This window comes from Pongo abelii, chromosome 11 (genome assembly GCF_028885655.2).
Source record: "Pongo abelii isolate AG06213 chromosome 11, NHGRI_mPonAbe1-v2.0_pri, whole genome shotgun sequence".
NCBI lineage: Eukaryota > Metazoa > Chordata > Mammalia > Primates > Hominidae > Pongo > Pongo abelii.
Genome location: NC_071996.2, coordinates 116670374 through 116688495, shown reverse-complemented (window position 1 = coordinate 116688495; position 18122 = coordinate 116670374). Strand labels below are relative to the sequence as shown.

The 18122-nt window shown below is 35.0% G+C and overlaps 1 protein-coding gene across 4 annotated transcripts in view; it reads right to left on the bottom strand.

Annotated features, from left to right (window-relative positions):
• The window catches only part of SPAG16 (sperm associated antigen 16), a 1150408-nt gene that overhangs the window by 1111752 nt on the left and 20534 nt on the right, over positions 1–18122 (bottom strand). For 3 of the 4 annotated variants that reach the window (XM_024243621.3, XM_054549801.1, XM_054549802.1), the window contains exons 4-5: positions 9434–9552; positions 2193–2330 (exon numbers count right to left, since the gene is read on the bottom strand). In XM_024243621.3, the coding sequence (XP_024099389.1) occupies positions 2193–2330; positions 9434–9552 (257 nt within the window). The remainder of the gene's footprint in view (positions 1–2192; positions 2331–9433; positions 9553–18122) is intronic. The other variant, XM_024243623.3, reaches the window with a different exon arrangement.

The window sequence follows — 18122 nt, the reverse complement described above, 5'->3', positions numbered from 1 at the left end:
AATAGTCACTTTTGAGAAATGGAACGAAGAATAGAGAGAACACTGGTTCTAGTAATATATTCTTCTGAATCATCATACACTTCTAATGTAAAATATAAAATTCTAAATGGTACATTACATCCATAGATAATACAAAATTTATATACCTTGCAAAAACATTTCTACAAGTACAGACAATACCTGAATAAATGATATCATACAAATTATTTACTGCCATCTTTTACAAGAGCTTATTTTAAATATTTTCTCTACTTCTCAATGAAAAGGCATGTTTCTTTAAACTTATCAAAAATCTTAACAATATTATTTTCCTATAAGTTAGTTCCATCAATCTAATTTTGGTTTTAATATGATTCTTTAAGTGAGAAAGGCCCTCTTTAACTATATTTAATAAAAATGAATTAATAAATAAAACATGAACTCTGCTTCACATCTGAGCATTGATTTTTCCATATAACATTGCCTCAAATGAGCAGATTCACCCCAAGTTAATGCATTCACATATTCCTTATCAGAATAACACTGGCTGTTTATCTAAAATTGTTCACCAGGAATTGCATGTCTTCCATTAATTGTAGAAAGAAAGAAAGGTGTGGAGAGATTTGGCTTCTCTTCTATGAATAAATTTATGCCAGAAAATTACAAAACAAAGGTTTCCTTTCAGTAATTTTCTTTTAAGTTAGAATAAAATTTATTTTCATAAAATATATTAATAATGTACTCTTGAATGAAAAAGGAACTTACCAAATATGGTATTAGTGCAGTTTATATTTAAAAGGTACTCATAAATATGCATTAATATATATGCATTGAGGAAAGTCAAGACTGCTATTCAACAAAATGGTAAGTGGCTGGCCCTGGGTGGTGAAATTATGGATAGTTTATATTTTCTTTTATAAATTTTTTTATTTTTATAGATTAAGGGGTAAAAGTGCAGTTGTTTTACATGGATATATTGCATAGTGATGAAGTCTGGGTTTCTGGTATACCAATCACCCAAGTAGTGGACATTTTACCCATACTTGCTTTCCTCCAACTCTCCCACCTTTTAAAGTCTCCAGTATCTATTATTCCATTCTATATGTCCATATGTACTTATTGCTTAGCTCCTACTTATAAGTGAGAATATGTGGTTTTTCACTTTCTGTTTCTGAGTCATTTCACTAAGCGTGATGGCCTCGAGTTCCATGCATGTTGCTGCAAAAGGCCTGATTTCATTCATTTTTATGGCTGAATAGTATTCCATTGCATATAAATGCCACATTTTTTATCCCATCATCTGCTGATGGACACTTAGGTTGATTCCATGACTTTGTTATCATCAATAGCACTGCAATAAACGTAAGAGTGTGGGTGGAATTTTTATACAACTGAGTAGATACCCAGTAGTGGAACTGCTGGACTGAAGTCAAAACCACAATGAGATATCATCTTACACCAGTCAGAACAGCTATTATTAAAAAGTCAAAAATAACAGATGTTGGTGAGAACGTGCAGAAAAGAGAACACTCATACATGGTTGGTGGGAATGTAAATTAGTTCAACCTGTATGGAAAACAGTATAGAGAATTATCTTTTTTTTAAATAAACTTTATTTTTAGAGTAGTTTTAAGTTCATAGCAAAATTGATTAGAAGGTACAGAGATGTCCCATACACCTCCTACTCCCACACATGCACCGCCTTCCCCATTATCAATAGCCCCCAAAAGAGAGGTACATTTGTTAACAACTGATGAACCTACATATCATTATCACCCAAAGTCCACAGTTTATATTATTCCTTCTGGAGAATTTTCAAATACAGAAATTCCTCTACCAGGAATAAACTAGCACTTTCCTCTCGGCTTTCTATAAATTTAATTATTATTTCAGAAATTAGCCTATCTTTACAGGAGAAAATGTTATAAACCATGAAAAGACTATCAAATACATAAGGAAGTGAACGTTATATAACATATGTACCATCTCCTAAACAACTCCCTGCATTCCCTTCTTGTTGGTAAGTTACAATTATGATAGTTCTGATCATCTGTTTAATTAATTTGCTAGTGAAGCCTCTCACATTTTTTACAACTAGAAAAATTCAGTTTTCCAAAATTAAGGCTCTGGTATATTACATATATCAGCTTCATTCAACTCTTTTATTTAGTCCAAAAGAAAAAGAAGAAAATGTCATTTAAAAAATAACATACTCAGCTGCTTGTTTGTAGTGCTTCAAATCTTTCTTTAAATTTTTGTTCTCATTTTCCAAAAGCATAATCTGGGTGTAGACATCTGGAACATTCCCAACAGTTCTAAGTTCAGTCACTCCTTTCTGTATTAACTCATACCTAGGACAAAATCAAACAAAAGGGTTTATGTCATTTCTTTCTGCCAAATTGGCTTAATTTATGTACAATTCAAAAAGTTAAGTCTCAGGGAGTGTTATAGTAATTAGTTGCAGTATTACATTTATAAGTTAAAATGTCCAACATTCATAATATATTTTAGAATAAAATATGACTTCTAGGTACCAATATCATCGTGGTGTATAAAATATAATAACTGAACATCTCCTATGTTCCAGGCACTGATCTAGACAATAGCAAAATTGACAAAAATGTCTACGTCCCTGTTTCATGGAGTTTCCATTCTAGTGGGGAGGGTGATAAGTTCTATGAAGTTAAATAAGCTGTCTAAAAGATATAGGAAGAATGAGGTGGAAACACTGATGGGAGTGCTTGTGCTATTTTATATAGGGTGGGCATGAATGACAAACATGACTGACAAAGTGATATCTGAACATAGATCTAAAGGAAATGAGGGACTGTGTTATGTGGATACCTGGGAGAGAAGCAGCTGGGGCAGATGGAGAAGTAAATGCAATGGCCCTGAACCAAGGAAGTGTTTGGCAACTACGAGAAAGAACAAACAGCCAGGATACCTGGAGTGTCTGGAACTGAAGCCAACTAAGCGACCAAGGAGAGAATGGTGAAAGATGAGTCAGGAAAACAGCAGGGAGCCACAGTGAGGAAAGCAATTTTACTCTGAATCAGAAGTAACCCATAGGAAGGTTTTGAGACAAGTGACACTGACCAGATTTATGTTTTAAAGGGATTAGTCTAGCAAGCATAGAATCAGAGAGACCAGTTAGCAGGCTATTGCAGTAGTCAAGGAGAGAGCATGGTGGCTTGAAGGAAGTTGGTAGCAGTGGAGATTATGAGAAGTAAGTACCTTCTAGAAATGCTGTCAAGGTGGGGCCAGCAGGACTCTCTGATGGATCAACTGTCAGATGTTGGTAAATGAGAGAAGGCAAGTGCGACTCCAGGGTTTTTGGCTGAGCAACAGATAGCCATTTATTTACTAAGTGGGGACAAATGCAGGAGGAGCAGATTGGCTGGAGTAATTAAGGGATTGTTTCCATTCGTGTTAAATGTAATATGCTTAGCAGACATTTAAGTGAAGACAAACGTTGAGTATACATGTTCAGAGTTCAGGAAAAAAGTCAGGGTTGGCAATTTAAATTTGGTAATCAACATTATAGATACTATTTAAAGTCATGAGACTGAAAGAGACCAGCTAGGCAGTGAGAAATGAAAGTAAAGAAAGAAAGAAATGAAGAGGTCCTAGGAGTGAGCCATGAACACTACACTGCTTCCAGGTTGAAGGGAAAACACTACCAAAAAAGACTAAGCAAGAGAGGCCCGTGAAATAGTGGGAGAATCTGAGAGCTGTGCCCAGGGGACAAATGAAGAAAGTGTTCTAAAAAGGAAGAACTGAACAACAGTGACAAATGCTGCCAGGAGTCTGAAAAGAATACTGAGAATCAATTACTGAAGTTGGCACTGTGAAAGTCACTATTAAAAAAAAAAGTTTTCAATAGAGTCATGCAGATAAAAGCCAAACTGAGAGTACATCTGAGAGACTCGGAAATGAGGAAGTGGCAACAAACTTTTTTCAAGGAGATATGCTCTAAAGCAAAGCATAGGGAATCAAGATGAACTTAGAAGAAGATATGAAATCTAGGGTGGTTCTTCTCTTCCTTTTTTAAAATGTGAGATATTATTGCACATCTGTATGCTTATGGGAATAACCCAGCAAAGAGGGAAAAAACTGACAATGGAGGTAAAAGAGGGACGATTACAAAAGCAGTATCCTTAAGTCTGTGAGAGGGGCTGGTATCAAGCAGACAAGATGAAAGTTGGCTTCAGATAACATTAGAGTCTGAGGGAGAAGAGAAGAACACCTGAGGCCAGAGGCAGCAGGGTGGTAAAGAGGGAGGTGGGAGTGATGGAACTTCTATTTTCTCAGTGAAATAAGAAGCAACATCAGAGAATCAATTGCAGATTGTAAATAATTACAATTTTAATCACTGTGTATGGCAACCAATAAAGTTAAAAAAAAATTTGAGCACAGAAAAATATTTCAAGTAATAAAGTTATTAATAAATCCCTACAAAGTTTGCTCTAGATGAGCTAAATATTAGAGCTAAAAATTATAAATTATCAGTAGTTTCATATTATAAATCATAATAATGTTACATATTTATAAACTCACATATTTTGTGTTACATACTTTATCTGATTTTTTCTAAAAAAAGAGCAAGAGGACCCCCCCAATAGAATATCCTGAAGATTAAGATAATTGAGTCAATATTCCATTATATTTGCCACAATTTATAAAACAGGAAATAGGTATCAATTGAATCATAAATTCAGTAAGTAATCTGTACTAGGAATGTGATTTATACTTATCTCAGAAGAGAAGACATAGGGATTGATTGAAGTATTACACCATAAGCTTTTTCTGACCATAAAATTGGTTTTCAGCACCTTGCTTTATTTAATGTGGAAAAACCACTAGAGAAATTTTCTATGAGGAAAAAAGTGATTTAATAGTTTTTCCTCTAAATTAAATACTATAAATAAAATAGTATGTGATAAAAGAAGCACAAATCCAAATACAACATTCATTACATAGTATATATCTCAGGACATTCAAAAATTATTTATCAGGTAAATTTTCTGCCATCCATATAAAAATATGAAAGATGACTTCAGGCTCATTTTTAGATAATAATACAAGTAATTAGGAATTTTAATGCACAAACTACAGAAGTATACTTCTCAATAAAATCTGAATTCTCATACATAATATTTTTGTGGTTTGCTTCAGTTTGTATGTATCTGTTGTTTTGTTTTAAGAAATATCCTGACTTTTTATTTTTTCTTCTTTTTCACTCACTCTTAAAATAAGAGTGAAAAGTGTTCAGGTGGGAAAAAAGATTGCCATAACTATTAGAAATTTTAAATATAATTTGATCTCAATGAAACTGCCAATAAAATTATCACTAATAAAATTGCATTAATTCTCTTAATATTTACCAGGCGATCCATAAACTACTTAGAATTATATAGAAATGGAGAATATATATGAATTTCAGGGAGAAAGTACATAGAAATTTCATAAAATTTTGTCCACATAACAAAAGCATTTAAGACTCACTGCCATAAATAATGAATATTATGACAGAATTCCAATAAACATACAAATGGTGTCAGAAGAATAAGGATTATTTTTCCCTCATGGTGGCACCCAAGGCATAGGATGTAAAAGACGGGAAAGGTCATCTTGATTATAATCTCCTTATACGAAGCCTATAATGAGAACTTTTCCTCGTTTTCGTAAAGATTTAGGGAAATACATTACCAACATAGACAAAATTAATTACTGTACAAACTAAGGATGTTAGAATCCCCAGCACTATCGCGACTATCACTTAGAACCAGACAGTCTCTCTCAGGAAAAATATAGCACGGTTGACATGTTTATTACTGGCCCCAAGATTCCTCAAACCAATATAGAAAATAGGCACAAATTTGAATTCTAAATTAATATTTTCTTAGGTCCTTTTAGTATCCAGCCAAGCCAAAAGGCACCTTTATTAATTTTTTCAAAGATTCTCTTGTATAATTGCACAATATAGCCCTGTGGTTAGGAGACTGGTCTTTAAGATCAGTATGTCCTAGGTTGACTCTGCCACTTACTGGCCATGACTTGGTGACACTCACTGAGGAGATTTCCTAATCTCCCTATCCCCTTTCCTTATCTCCCTATCCCCTTTCCTTATCTCCCTATCCCCTTTCCTTACCCATAAAATAGAAATATGGCTGTGGCTACCTGCTAGATACAGTTGTTGGGAGAAGTAAATGAAATAATGCATGAGAATATACTATATCAATAAAAATGATACAAAGTAAATTTCTGAGTGATAAGCCTAAGGCTTCACCTTCTTAAATATTTTTAAATCCCTCATATTTAATAAACACGGTATTAATTTTGTTTTAAAAATTTAAATTAAATACTCACCTAAATGGCTGCTCTCTTAATATCATAGTACATAAATCTGTGCAGATGTATTTATAGTGGTCAAATTTATCATAATGTAACAGCAAAAATTAGCTTTTGCTAACTTTTATGTTATGTAGAAGAGTCACTACATTCCTGCGTTAAACTTAATAATGACTGGGGAAAAAATATTCTTATGGGACATATAACTAGAAGCCAAGTCCTCACTAATTGAAGAAACAGCAATAAGATCAAATGACAAAGGAACAAATATTTGTGTAGTGTTCACTGGGAGTCATTAATGTATACACAACACCATACATATTTCCTGTACATACTTGGGCAACATAAGGCTATATCATAAGGCTATATCATAAGGGCTATATCAAAGGTAATTTTAATTCTAGGCTCTGGCTTTAAAACTTAACCATCCCCAGAAAGTTATAACTGCACTGCTCACATTTAAGTGATTAAATGTTATGACAAATTTTATCGTCTAAAAGCTGCAATATTTCTTTCATGCAAACTAATGAAATACACTCTTAATTTACAATCTCTTCCATTATTAAAAAAATTAAATTAGTAATTAAATGTTATAAATAATTGTACTATTACTTTTGATGGCATTTTCATTACCACCCTACCTTCTGTGAAATGGTGCGAATAGGCCAAACTGGAGAGAACCAAGTGTTGAATAGGAAGTAAAAAGGTGAAGAAAGAAAAAAAATTTAAACTCTGTTTTCAAAACATTGGCTGGAAAGGGAAAAATGGTTTAAAAAGAAGTGTAGTAAGAGGCAAAAAAAGTAAGAATGTATCTTTAGGGTGAGTAGTTCTGACAATGTTAATAGGGGAACAGTCAGTGTAGGAAGACAGATGGATGACATATGCTCAGGTAAGGGTAATGAAATTAGATTATCATATTTTCTCCATTTTAATTTCTTCTTTAATTTTTCCCCCCTGAAAAATTACCATTGCCCATTGATAATTCTAAAATAGGCATATAAATAGAATTGAAGCATTGACTAAACCTGCAATGGAAACTTTTTAGTGGTTCATAGAACAAATTCCTACTGTGTTCTGGCAACTCTTTTCTGTAAAAAGGGTCAGAGAATAAATATTTTAGAATTGCCAAAACTATCTTTGCAGGCCATATCACTCCTGTTGTGACTAATTAACTTTGCTTTTACAGAGTGAAAGCAGCCATATACAATACCTAAAGAAAGGTCATGTCTGTGTTCCAATAAGATTTTATTTTAAAAATCAGGAAGCAGGCTAGATTTGGCCCAAGGATCTTAGTTTTCTAACCCTGGATTTAAAGGATCTATTGCATTTTCTGCTTGAGGAGTGAAAGAACCTATATCAAATTTTACTGCCCAGTGTTTTGTTTGTTTGCTTATTTTAACAAACTAACACAGGAAAATCCTTGTTTGGTCATGTTTTGAAAGATTAAGTGAATTCATAGCAATGATATATTCTAAGTGTTTTTTCCTGCGGTAAAAATGATAAAAAATAATATATTTAATATTCCTATAATTTTACTATGTAGAACAGGTAAAGTTTTCTAATCAAAATAAAAAATGTTTCATATGAAATAAGGTATTCAATACAATGTAATCTCATTGCAAACTGGCAGCTAGGGATAAGGATAAAATTACTTGAACCATAATATTCTAAACTCATAAAGAGATACGTTATACCAATTTTATCTTATGACTAGTATGCTTAGTTTGGGAGGACTTTAAATCCTAATACTAACAGTAATCTAGTTTCCTGAAATTTCATCTCAATTCAGATTGCTAAATCTAAAAGTAAAATATGACAATAGTCACCAAATTGTTAACAGTATACTTGGATCCAGATTATTCTAAGAAAATCATTTTACACTTTGGACTGGCCTAACATATAAGCATCACATGTCCTAACACACATTGTTGGAACACAGAAAGTTAAGTGAATCATATTAATCTTTCACTTTATTAGCACTGTAAATTAATCATCTACCTACTTTTACAAAAAATATATTTTCTAGTACATTTGTAATTATTATATTTCTTAGGGATATTTTTACAAAAAATTATTTTAAATAATTCACACTATTTCCAAATTTAAGAGAAGCAGTATTATTTTTCTTCCACTGAACTTTGTTTTTCTTAGACTGTATTAATGAAAAATAATTCTCCTCATAGAATTTATTAACATTAGATGTGCAATTTAAAATAATGAAACTGATTGCTCTTATGTGCATGTTCTCAGAAGATGAGAACTAAAAAAAGCAAAAAATAAAAATTTATACCACAGCTGGATGAGTAAAAATTACAAATTATCCATACATTGCAAATTTATTTAAAATTAGGAATTAGTCCTAATTACAAACATCTTTAGATATCATATTAATCCCCCTTTCTAGAATATGCAATAGCTATTAAAGTTCAAATATATTTTCATAGCTAATCATTTAATAAATTTATTTAAACAATGTCAGGAAACTGAAAGTATGCCTGCCTGGTGACATTATTATTATAACAAAGGAATAAAGGTACACCTACTGATTTTCATAACTAGTTATTAAAATTTTCAATTATAACAAGAAAATATTGTGTTTAAGTGATATTCAAAATACAATTCCACTTACTTCTAACTGAAGAATATTCATAGAAATATAATCAGCTATGTGAGTAGAAAAAGACAAGCCATTACACTATAAATAAAATAAGGAAGTAAAGCAGTACTGTTTAGTATAATGTCTAAATACAGGAAATACTCTCAATAATTATACAAAAATATTAGGAAATGTTTTCATAAAATAACTTTGTGTTTTATAACTCCAGGAGATATTCAAGTTTCTTGATTTTTAAAAAATTACTTAAACTTAAATATTTGGGAAAGATGTTTAATAAAAATGTCTTTGTAACTGCTATTCTGATTTGTGTGTGTGTGTGTGTGTGTGTGTGTGTGTGTGTGTGTTGTGGTTTCAGGGCTGGAGATGGGAAAAGTTTCTAGTCATTTTTCATAGGCTGAGTCATTTCAAAGTCTCCTAAGACACTTAAAAGTGTATATGTTAAATGTTAGAATTTTAAGAGAACTATTTATCGACATAATTGTTTACCATTCAGACTGAAAGCAATCAAGAGTTCTGGTCATTCCCATTTTGATCAAGAAATTGCAGAGAAAGTCTTCTATTACTTCAGGTACTGCATGCTTTGAAGGAAGAACTGTTTTCCGTTCCTGAAATTTAAATGTGCATTTATTTATTCTGAAAACATCAAAGCATTAATTAATGATATAGATAAGCCTTCGACTCATTCATTCATCCACTCATTTTTTTTCCAACAATGTTTGTTGACTGTTATATGCCAGGAACCATTAATATTTTAATTACTAGGGATAAAGCAGATGAAAGCAAACAAATCTCTGTCCTCCTATTAGTCAAGTGGATGGAGACAGAATACGAATAACTAAATAAAAAACATATACTATGACAGATGGTACTAAGTACCTTGGGGTGGGGAGAAAGTAGAGGACTAACGATAGAACCAAGTGTAGGACAAGTATTTATGTGAAGTTGGGTTGCTACGTATTTAGGGTGGTGAAGATGTCATTGATAAAACTGTTATCTGAGCATAAATCTAGACAAAGAGGCAGAGTGTCTTATGTTCCGGTTGGTATCTGCATCAGCAAGTGCAAAGGCCCTGCAGCAGGAGTGTGACTGGATTGTCTAAAGGATAGTAAGAAGGTAGGTTTGCCATTTCAATAGCACATAGCATGTTAACCAAAAAAAAAGAAAAAAGAATGCATGGACCTTTTAATGCTTTTAATTATCATTTAAAAAGAAATACAGTAATTTTACTACCATGACTTTTAGAAACACTATGGAGAAAATAATTAGTGACAACAGGAGCTTACACTACTATTCCACATGGAAGTCAGTCAGTCTATCAACTAGATCAGGGGTCAGCTAACAGTTCTTATAAAGTTTGTTAGAGCACAGCATGCCCATGCCCATTTGTTTACATATTATGTATGGATGCATTTGCACTACATGAGACAGTTGACTAGTTGCCACAGAGTCCTTATGGCCCTCAAAACCTAAAGTACAAGTTGAGCAATCCCTAATCCGAAAATCCAAAATCTGAAATGGTCCAATAGCCAAAAATTTTGAAGCACCAACATGATACCACAGGTAAAAAATTCCACATGCAAGTACTTAACACAAACTTTGTTTCATATACAAAATTATTTAAAATATTATATAAAATTACCTTCAGGCTATGTGTACAAGGTGCATATGGAACATAAATGAATTTCATGTTTATAACTGGGTCCCAGCCCCAAGAGATCTTAGTGTATATGTAAAACTAAATAATCCAAACCTATAGCTTTTGGAACTTTATATTTGTTAAGGCTTGAGAGGAATGGGACTATGTGGCCTGAGCCACATAGCATGAAGCTGCAACTTCTGCTTCTTCGATTATAGATTAAATGTCTTCATCACTGTCCTAAAAATGATTACAAAAGATGGAATACCACCAGAGATAAGACAAGACCCCTTTAGAACACTGCCCTTCCTTGCAGAATGTCAAAGCAATCTTCCTTGGAATGTAGCAAGCTGTAATCAATCAAATCACTACAAACTATGTAATGACCTTGTATGGAAAATGCTGCAACCCTGTAAACTTCTGTTTCTGCCTATATAAGTGAAAACTTCCCCACTTTGGAACACTCACTCATTCTTTTGGAGACTGTGTTTCCCAGGTGGCTATCCTCAAGCTTTGTACTTGAATAACACTAAATCATATTTTCCAAATATCATTATCATTGATAGGTATTTGCAAATATTCCAATATCTGAAAAAAAATCCAAAATCTGAAATACTCTGGTCCCAAGCATTTTGGATAAAAGATACTCAAACTGTATGTAGTATTCTGACAGAACATCTTAGCAGACCTAAAACTAGAAAAATGAAGACATTTCAGCAAGCAACAAATGAAATTAGTACAGCCATAAACATTATCATATCATGTAAGTCAGTGTACAAAATAAATCAAATAATTGGTAGTTTCTTAAAAATACCAAGGAATAGGGAATACTAATTCTATTTTATGGAATGAAGTGTTGCTCGATAAAAATAAAATTAAAAAAATAAAACAATCATCGTCTCTTGAGTGCTGTCATTTTCTTCGCATTGGCAAGAAGTCACTAATTTGTTTGCTGACTATTTGAATAAGCAGATCTAGTCTCACCTACAGAAACTCAGCAGCAAATTTTCCTTTTGTCTTCTCTTTCCCAAGCTGGTAATGGTTATATAACAGGTTACACAGAATGCACAGAATGTTTACATGGCAATCCAATGAGGAAAGAGGATCTTTGCTGCCCCAAAAATTCTTTCCAAAAGTGCTATACAAAATTCAACACTGATGTTTATTACTGATAGCTGTTATGACATTCACAATAGTGGTGAGTTGAGGCAAATTTTGGGGCTACAGAAAAATCCTGACAAAGGGGTAGAATGTAAAATTACTTTTGTAAAGTTCAAGAAGAATAATTTGGAAGGAGGCAGTTCAAGATGGCTGAATAGAAGCCTCCGATCATTAACCCTGCAGGAACACCAAACTGAAGAACTATTCACACAAAAAGGCAACTTCATAAGAACCAAAAATCAAGTGAGTAATCACAATACCAGGCTTTAACTTCATATTGCTGAAAGAGGCACTGAAGAAGGCAGAAAAGACAGTCTTGAGTTGCTGACACCACACCTCCTCCATCCCTTGGCAGTGGCCAAGTGGCATGGAGAGAAAATCTCTGTCCTATGGGAGGGAGACTGTAGTGATTATGGAATTTTTTACATTCGAAAATAGTGCTGCATCATCATGGCAGAAAGCAACACCAGGCAGAACTCAGCCATCACCCACAGAGGGAGCATTTCAACCAGCCCTAGCAAGACGGGACTTGCCCATCCCAGCAGTCAGAACCTGAGTTCCAGAAAGCCTCACCACCACGGGCTAAAGGGTTCTGGGGTACTAAATAAACTTGAAAGGCAGTCTACACCACATAGACTGTAATTCTTTGGCAAGTTATGATGCTATGCTGGGCTCAGAGCCAGTGGACTTTAGGAGCACATGACTTAGTGAGATACCAGCCAGGGCAGCCAAGTGAGTGCTTCTGCCACACCTCCCCTAACCCCAGGCAGTGCAGCTCACAACTCCAGGAGAGACTCCTTCCTTCCACTTGAGGAGAGAAGAGTAAAGAGGGACTTTGTTTTGCAATTTGGATACCAGCTCAGCAACAGTAGGGTAGGGCACCGGGCAGAGTCCTGAGGCCTCCATTCTAGGCCCTAGCTCCCAGACAACATTTCTAGAAACTCCCTGAGCCAAAAGAGAACCCACTGCCTTGAAAGGAAGAACCCAGTCCTGGGAGGATTTATGACCTGCTGACTAAAGAGCCCTTGGGTCCTAAATAATCAGCATCAGTACCCAGGCACTACTTGCTGTAGGTCGTGAATGAGACTCAGAGACATGCCGGCTTCAGGTGTGACCTAGCACATACAGAGAGGTGTGGTGGCTATGGGAAGAGATTCTTTCTGCTTGAGAAAAAGAAATGAAAGAGTAAAGGAGACTTGCTCTTGCAGATTAAGTAGCGGCTTGGCCCTAGTTGGGTAGAACACCAATCGGGCCCATTGAGGTCCCTGAATCCAGGCCTTTGCACTCAAATGGAATTTCTGGACCTGCTCTGGGCGAGAGGGCAGACTACTGCCCCCAAGGGAGAGTTCCAGGTTTGGCAGGATCAACCTCAAGCTGACTGAGGAGTCCTTGGCCCTTCAGTGAACACTGGCGGTAGCCAGGCTGTATTTGCAATGGGCCTAGGCTGGTGGTAGACTTCCCTGATTGCGGAAAGGGGAGAGTAGGAAGGACTTTGTCTTGAGGGTTGCGAGCTAGCTCAGCTGTAGTAGAATAGAGCACCAGGTAGATTCTTGAGATTTCCAAATCCAGGCCCTGGCTCCTAGACAGCATCTCTGAATGCACCTAGGCTAGGGGAAACTTGCCACTCTGAAGGAAAGAACACAAGCCTCGCCACCTGCTGACTGTAGAGCCTTAGGGCCTTGAGTGAACATAGGTGTTACCCAGGCAGTGATTTACAGTGAATGGGCCTTGGGGAAGACTCAGTGCTGTGCTGGCTTCAGGTCAGACCCAGCACAGTCTCAGTGGTAGTGACCACAGGGGTGGCTTCTATCAACCCTGCTCCAGCTCCAGGCAGCTCTACACAGAGACAGAAACACCCATGGTTTGGGGGGAAGTAAAGGAAAAGTCTGTACCTGGTAATCTAGAGAATTCTTCCTGATCTTATCCAAGACAACTTAGCCAGTACCTCTATAAGACTGCAAAAGCCACAACATTATTGAGATTGCAGTGCCCCCTAATGAAGATACAGCTGCAGTGACCAAGAACTTAGATCGTAACACCCAAGTCCCCTCAAATACCTGGAATGCCTTCCCAAGAAGGATCGGTAGCCCAGAATGTGAAGACTACAATAAAATACCTAACTCTTCAATACCCAGACAATGATGAACATCCAAAAGCATCCACAGCATTTCCATCTAGGACAACATGACCTCACCAAACAAACTAAATAAGGTACCAAAGACCAATTGTGGAGAGACAGAGATGTGCAACCTTTCAGACAGATAATTCAAAACAGTTTTTTTGTGGAGACTCAAAGAAATTCAAGATAACACTGAGAAGGAATTAAGAATCCTATCAGAAAAATTTAATGAACAGACTGAAAAAAGTTAAAAAGAATCAAGCAGAAATTGTGGAGTTGAAAATTCAACTGATAAACTGAAGAATGCATAAGAGCCTCTTGCCAACAGAATTGATCAAGCAGAAGAAAGTATTAGTGAGCTTGAAGATGGGCTATCTGAAAATACAGTCAGAGAAAGAAAAAAGAGTAAAACAGAATGAAGCATGCCTATGAGATCTAAAAAAATAGCCTCAAAAGGGCAACTCTAAGAGTTATTGGCCTTAAAGAGGAGGTAGAGGCAGGGATGGAGTTAAGAGGGAGGAAGGTAAACAGGAGGCAAACAGGAGGTAGAGAAAGACATAGGGGTAGAAAGTTTATTCAAAGGGATAACATCAGAGAACATACCAAACCTAGAAAAAATATCAGTATTCAAGTGCAAAAAGATTATAGAACACCAAGCAGATTTAACCCAAATTAGACTACCTCAAAGCATTTAATAATCAAATTCCCAAAGGTCAATAATAAAGAAAGGATCTTAAAAGCAGCAAGAGAAAAGAAACAACATATATAGCTCCAATATATCTGGCAGCAGACTTTTCAGTGGAAACCTTACAGGATAAGAGACAATGGTATGGCATGTTTAAAGTTATGATGGAAAAAAAAAACTTGTATCCTAAAATAGTATATCCAATGAAATTATCCTTCAAACCTCAAATATCCGTGAAGGAAAAATAAAGATTCTCTCAGGCAAACAAAAGGGAAGGGATTTCATCAACACCAGACCTGTCCTACAAGAAATACTAAAGGGAGTTCTTCAGTTTGTAAGAAAACGATGTTAATGAACAAGAAAAAAGCATCTGAAGGTACAAAACTCACTGGTAATAGTAAGTACACAAACACAGAACATTATAACACTGTAATGGTGGTATGTAAACTACTCATACCTTGATAGAAAGACTAAAAGGTGAACTGATCAAAAACAATAAGTATAACAACGTCAAAATATAGACAGTGCAATAAGATATAAATAGAAATAATAAAACTTTAAAAAGTAGAAGGATTAAGTTAAAGTGGAGAGTTTTCAGTAGTTTTCTCTTTGCTTTTTTTGTTTATGTAATCAATGTTAAGTTGTCATCAACTTAAAATAATGAGTTATCAAATAGTATTTGCAAGCCTCATTGTAACCTCAAATCAAAAAACATGCAACAGATACACAAAAAATAAAAAGCAAGAAATTTAATCATACCACCAATAACCTTCACTAAATGGAAGACAGGAATTAAGAAGAGAAGACCACAAAACAACCAGAAAACAAATAACAAAATGGCAAGGGCTTCCTCCTTACTTATCATTAATAACACTAAATATAAATGGACTAAAACCACCTCCAATAAAAAGACATAGAGTGACAGAATGGATGAAAAATTAAGACCTAATGATCTGTTGTCTACAAGAAACACACTGCACCTCTAAAACTGAAAATAAAGGAATAGAAAAGATATTCCACGCAACTGAAAACCAAAAAGGGGCAGGAGTAGCTATACTTATAATTGGACAAAAGAGATTTCAGACAAAAACTGTAAAAAGAGACAAGAAAGTCATTATATAATGATAAAGGGATCAATTCAGCAAGAAGTTATAATAGTTGTAAATATATACGCACCCAACTGTGGAGCATCCAGATATATAAAGCAAATATTATTAGAGTTAAAGAGAGAGATGGACCTCAATACAATAATAGCTGGAAACTTGAAGACCCCACTTTCAGCACTGGTCATATCATCAGGACAGAAAATCATCAAAGACACATCAGACTTAATCTGCACTACAGACCAAATGAACCAAATAGCTATTTCACAGAGCATTTCTTCCAATGACTGCAGAATACGCATTCTTCTCCTTATCACATGCATCATTCTCAAAAACAGACTATCTCTATCCTTGGGATATACATGGCCTGGCATATTGGGCCACAAAACAAATCTTAAAACATAAAAAAAACCCCTGAAATTGTGTCAAGTATCTTCTCTGACTACAGTAAAATTAAAAATCAGTAACAGAAGGGATTTTGGAAACTATACAAACACATGGAAATTAAACAATATGCTCCTGAATGAGAAAAGCAGAGAGGAAATTGAAAAAATTCTTGAAACGAATGATGGTGGAAACACAACATACCAAAACCTATGAGATACAGTGAAAGCAGTACTAACAGGGAATTTTTTAGCTGTAAGTACCTGCCGATGTCCTCAAGTCCCTGTTGGGGCACCACTTTGCCACCTGCATGGACCTTGGGGGACTGAACAAAGGATGACGAACATGGGAATAAAGACAAACACAAAAGAGTATATTTGGAAGAAGGGTCAGGGGACTCCTTGCTTCTAGTTAACAAGGGCCATAAGCTTCTTCAGTCCTCCATATTTATTCGGTAAAAGAGATAGCGAGAAGAGGAGGTGATTGTCGGGTGACTATCAGTCGGCAGTTTGATTTACAGCAGGTTTGCAAGATTGCATTCTTCAAACAATAGGCTATAGATGTCCCAGTAGATAACCTCAACGAGCACGGCACCATGGAGTGATTGCCTTCAGCAAACCTTCTGGTGGCAGGCGCAGTCATAAGTTTGCCCACATCCTACATTCATGATAAACAGTTTGCTGTTTGATCATATACCCTCCATTGGAATGTTGAGTTGGTCATGATCTCTTTGCCGGCTCTCTACAAGTGCCTACACCAATAATAAAGAAAAACTTTAAATAAATTACCTAATGAGTCATTTTAAAGAACTAGCAAAGTAAGAGTAAACAGAACCTAATAAATATAAGAAAAATAATAAACATCAGAGCAGAAATAAATGAAATTCAAATGAACAAAACGATACAATAGATCAATAAAACAAATGTTGGTTTTTTGAAAAGATAAACAAAATTGACAAAACATTAGCCAAAAAAAAATTTTTTTTAAAGTAGACTCAAATAAATATAATTAAGAGGAAAAAGGGGACATCACAACCAATATCAAATAAATTTTAAAGGATCATTGGAGGCTACAATGAGCAACTACATGCCAGTAAATTGGAAAGCCTAGAAGAAATGGATAAATTCCTGGACACATACAACTACCAAGATTGTAACATGAAGAAATCCAAAAGCCAAACAGACCAATAACAAGATTGACGCCATAATAAAAAGGCTCCCAGCAAAGGAAAGCCCTGGACACAATAGCTTCACTGCTGAATTGTATAAAACATTTTAAAAAGGAACTAATTCCAACCCTACTCAAACTATTCTAAAAAACACAAGAAAAGGGAATACTTCAAAACTCATTCTATGAGGCCAGTATTACCCTGATATCAAGGCCAAAGACATGTTAAAACAAGAAAACTACAGGCCAATATTCCTGATGAACATAGACGCAAAAATCCTCAACACCATATTAGCCAATTTAATTCAACAACACATTAAAAAGGTCATTCATCATGACCAAGTGGGATTCATCCTTGGAATGCAAGGATGGTTCAACTTATGCAAATCTATCAATGTGATACATCATAACAAAAAATGAAGATCAAAAATCATATTATCCTTTCAATTGATGCTGAAAGAAGCATTTGATAAAATTCAACATCCCTTCATGATAGAAACCCTCAAAAAACATGGAGATAGAAGAAACATACCTCAACACAGTAAACACCATATATGACAGACCCACAGGTAGCATCACACTGAATGGGGAAAAACTGAAAGCCTTTCCTCCAAGATCTGAAACATAACAAGGATGCCCATTGTCACCACTATTATTCAACATAGTACTGGAAGTCCTAGGTAGAGCAATCTGACAAGGGAAGGAAATAAAGGGCATCCAAATCAGAAAGGAAGAAGTCAAATTATCCCTGTTTGCAAATGCTATGATATTATACTGGAAAAAAACCTATTCACCAAAAGGACTGATAAATTCAGTAAACCTGCAGAATATGAAATCAACACACCAAAATCAGTAGCATTTCTATATGCTGACAGTTAACAATCTGATAAAGAAATCAAGAAAGAAACCACATTTACAAA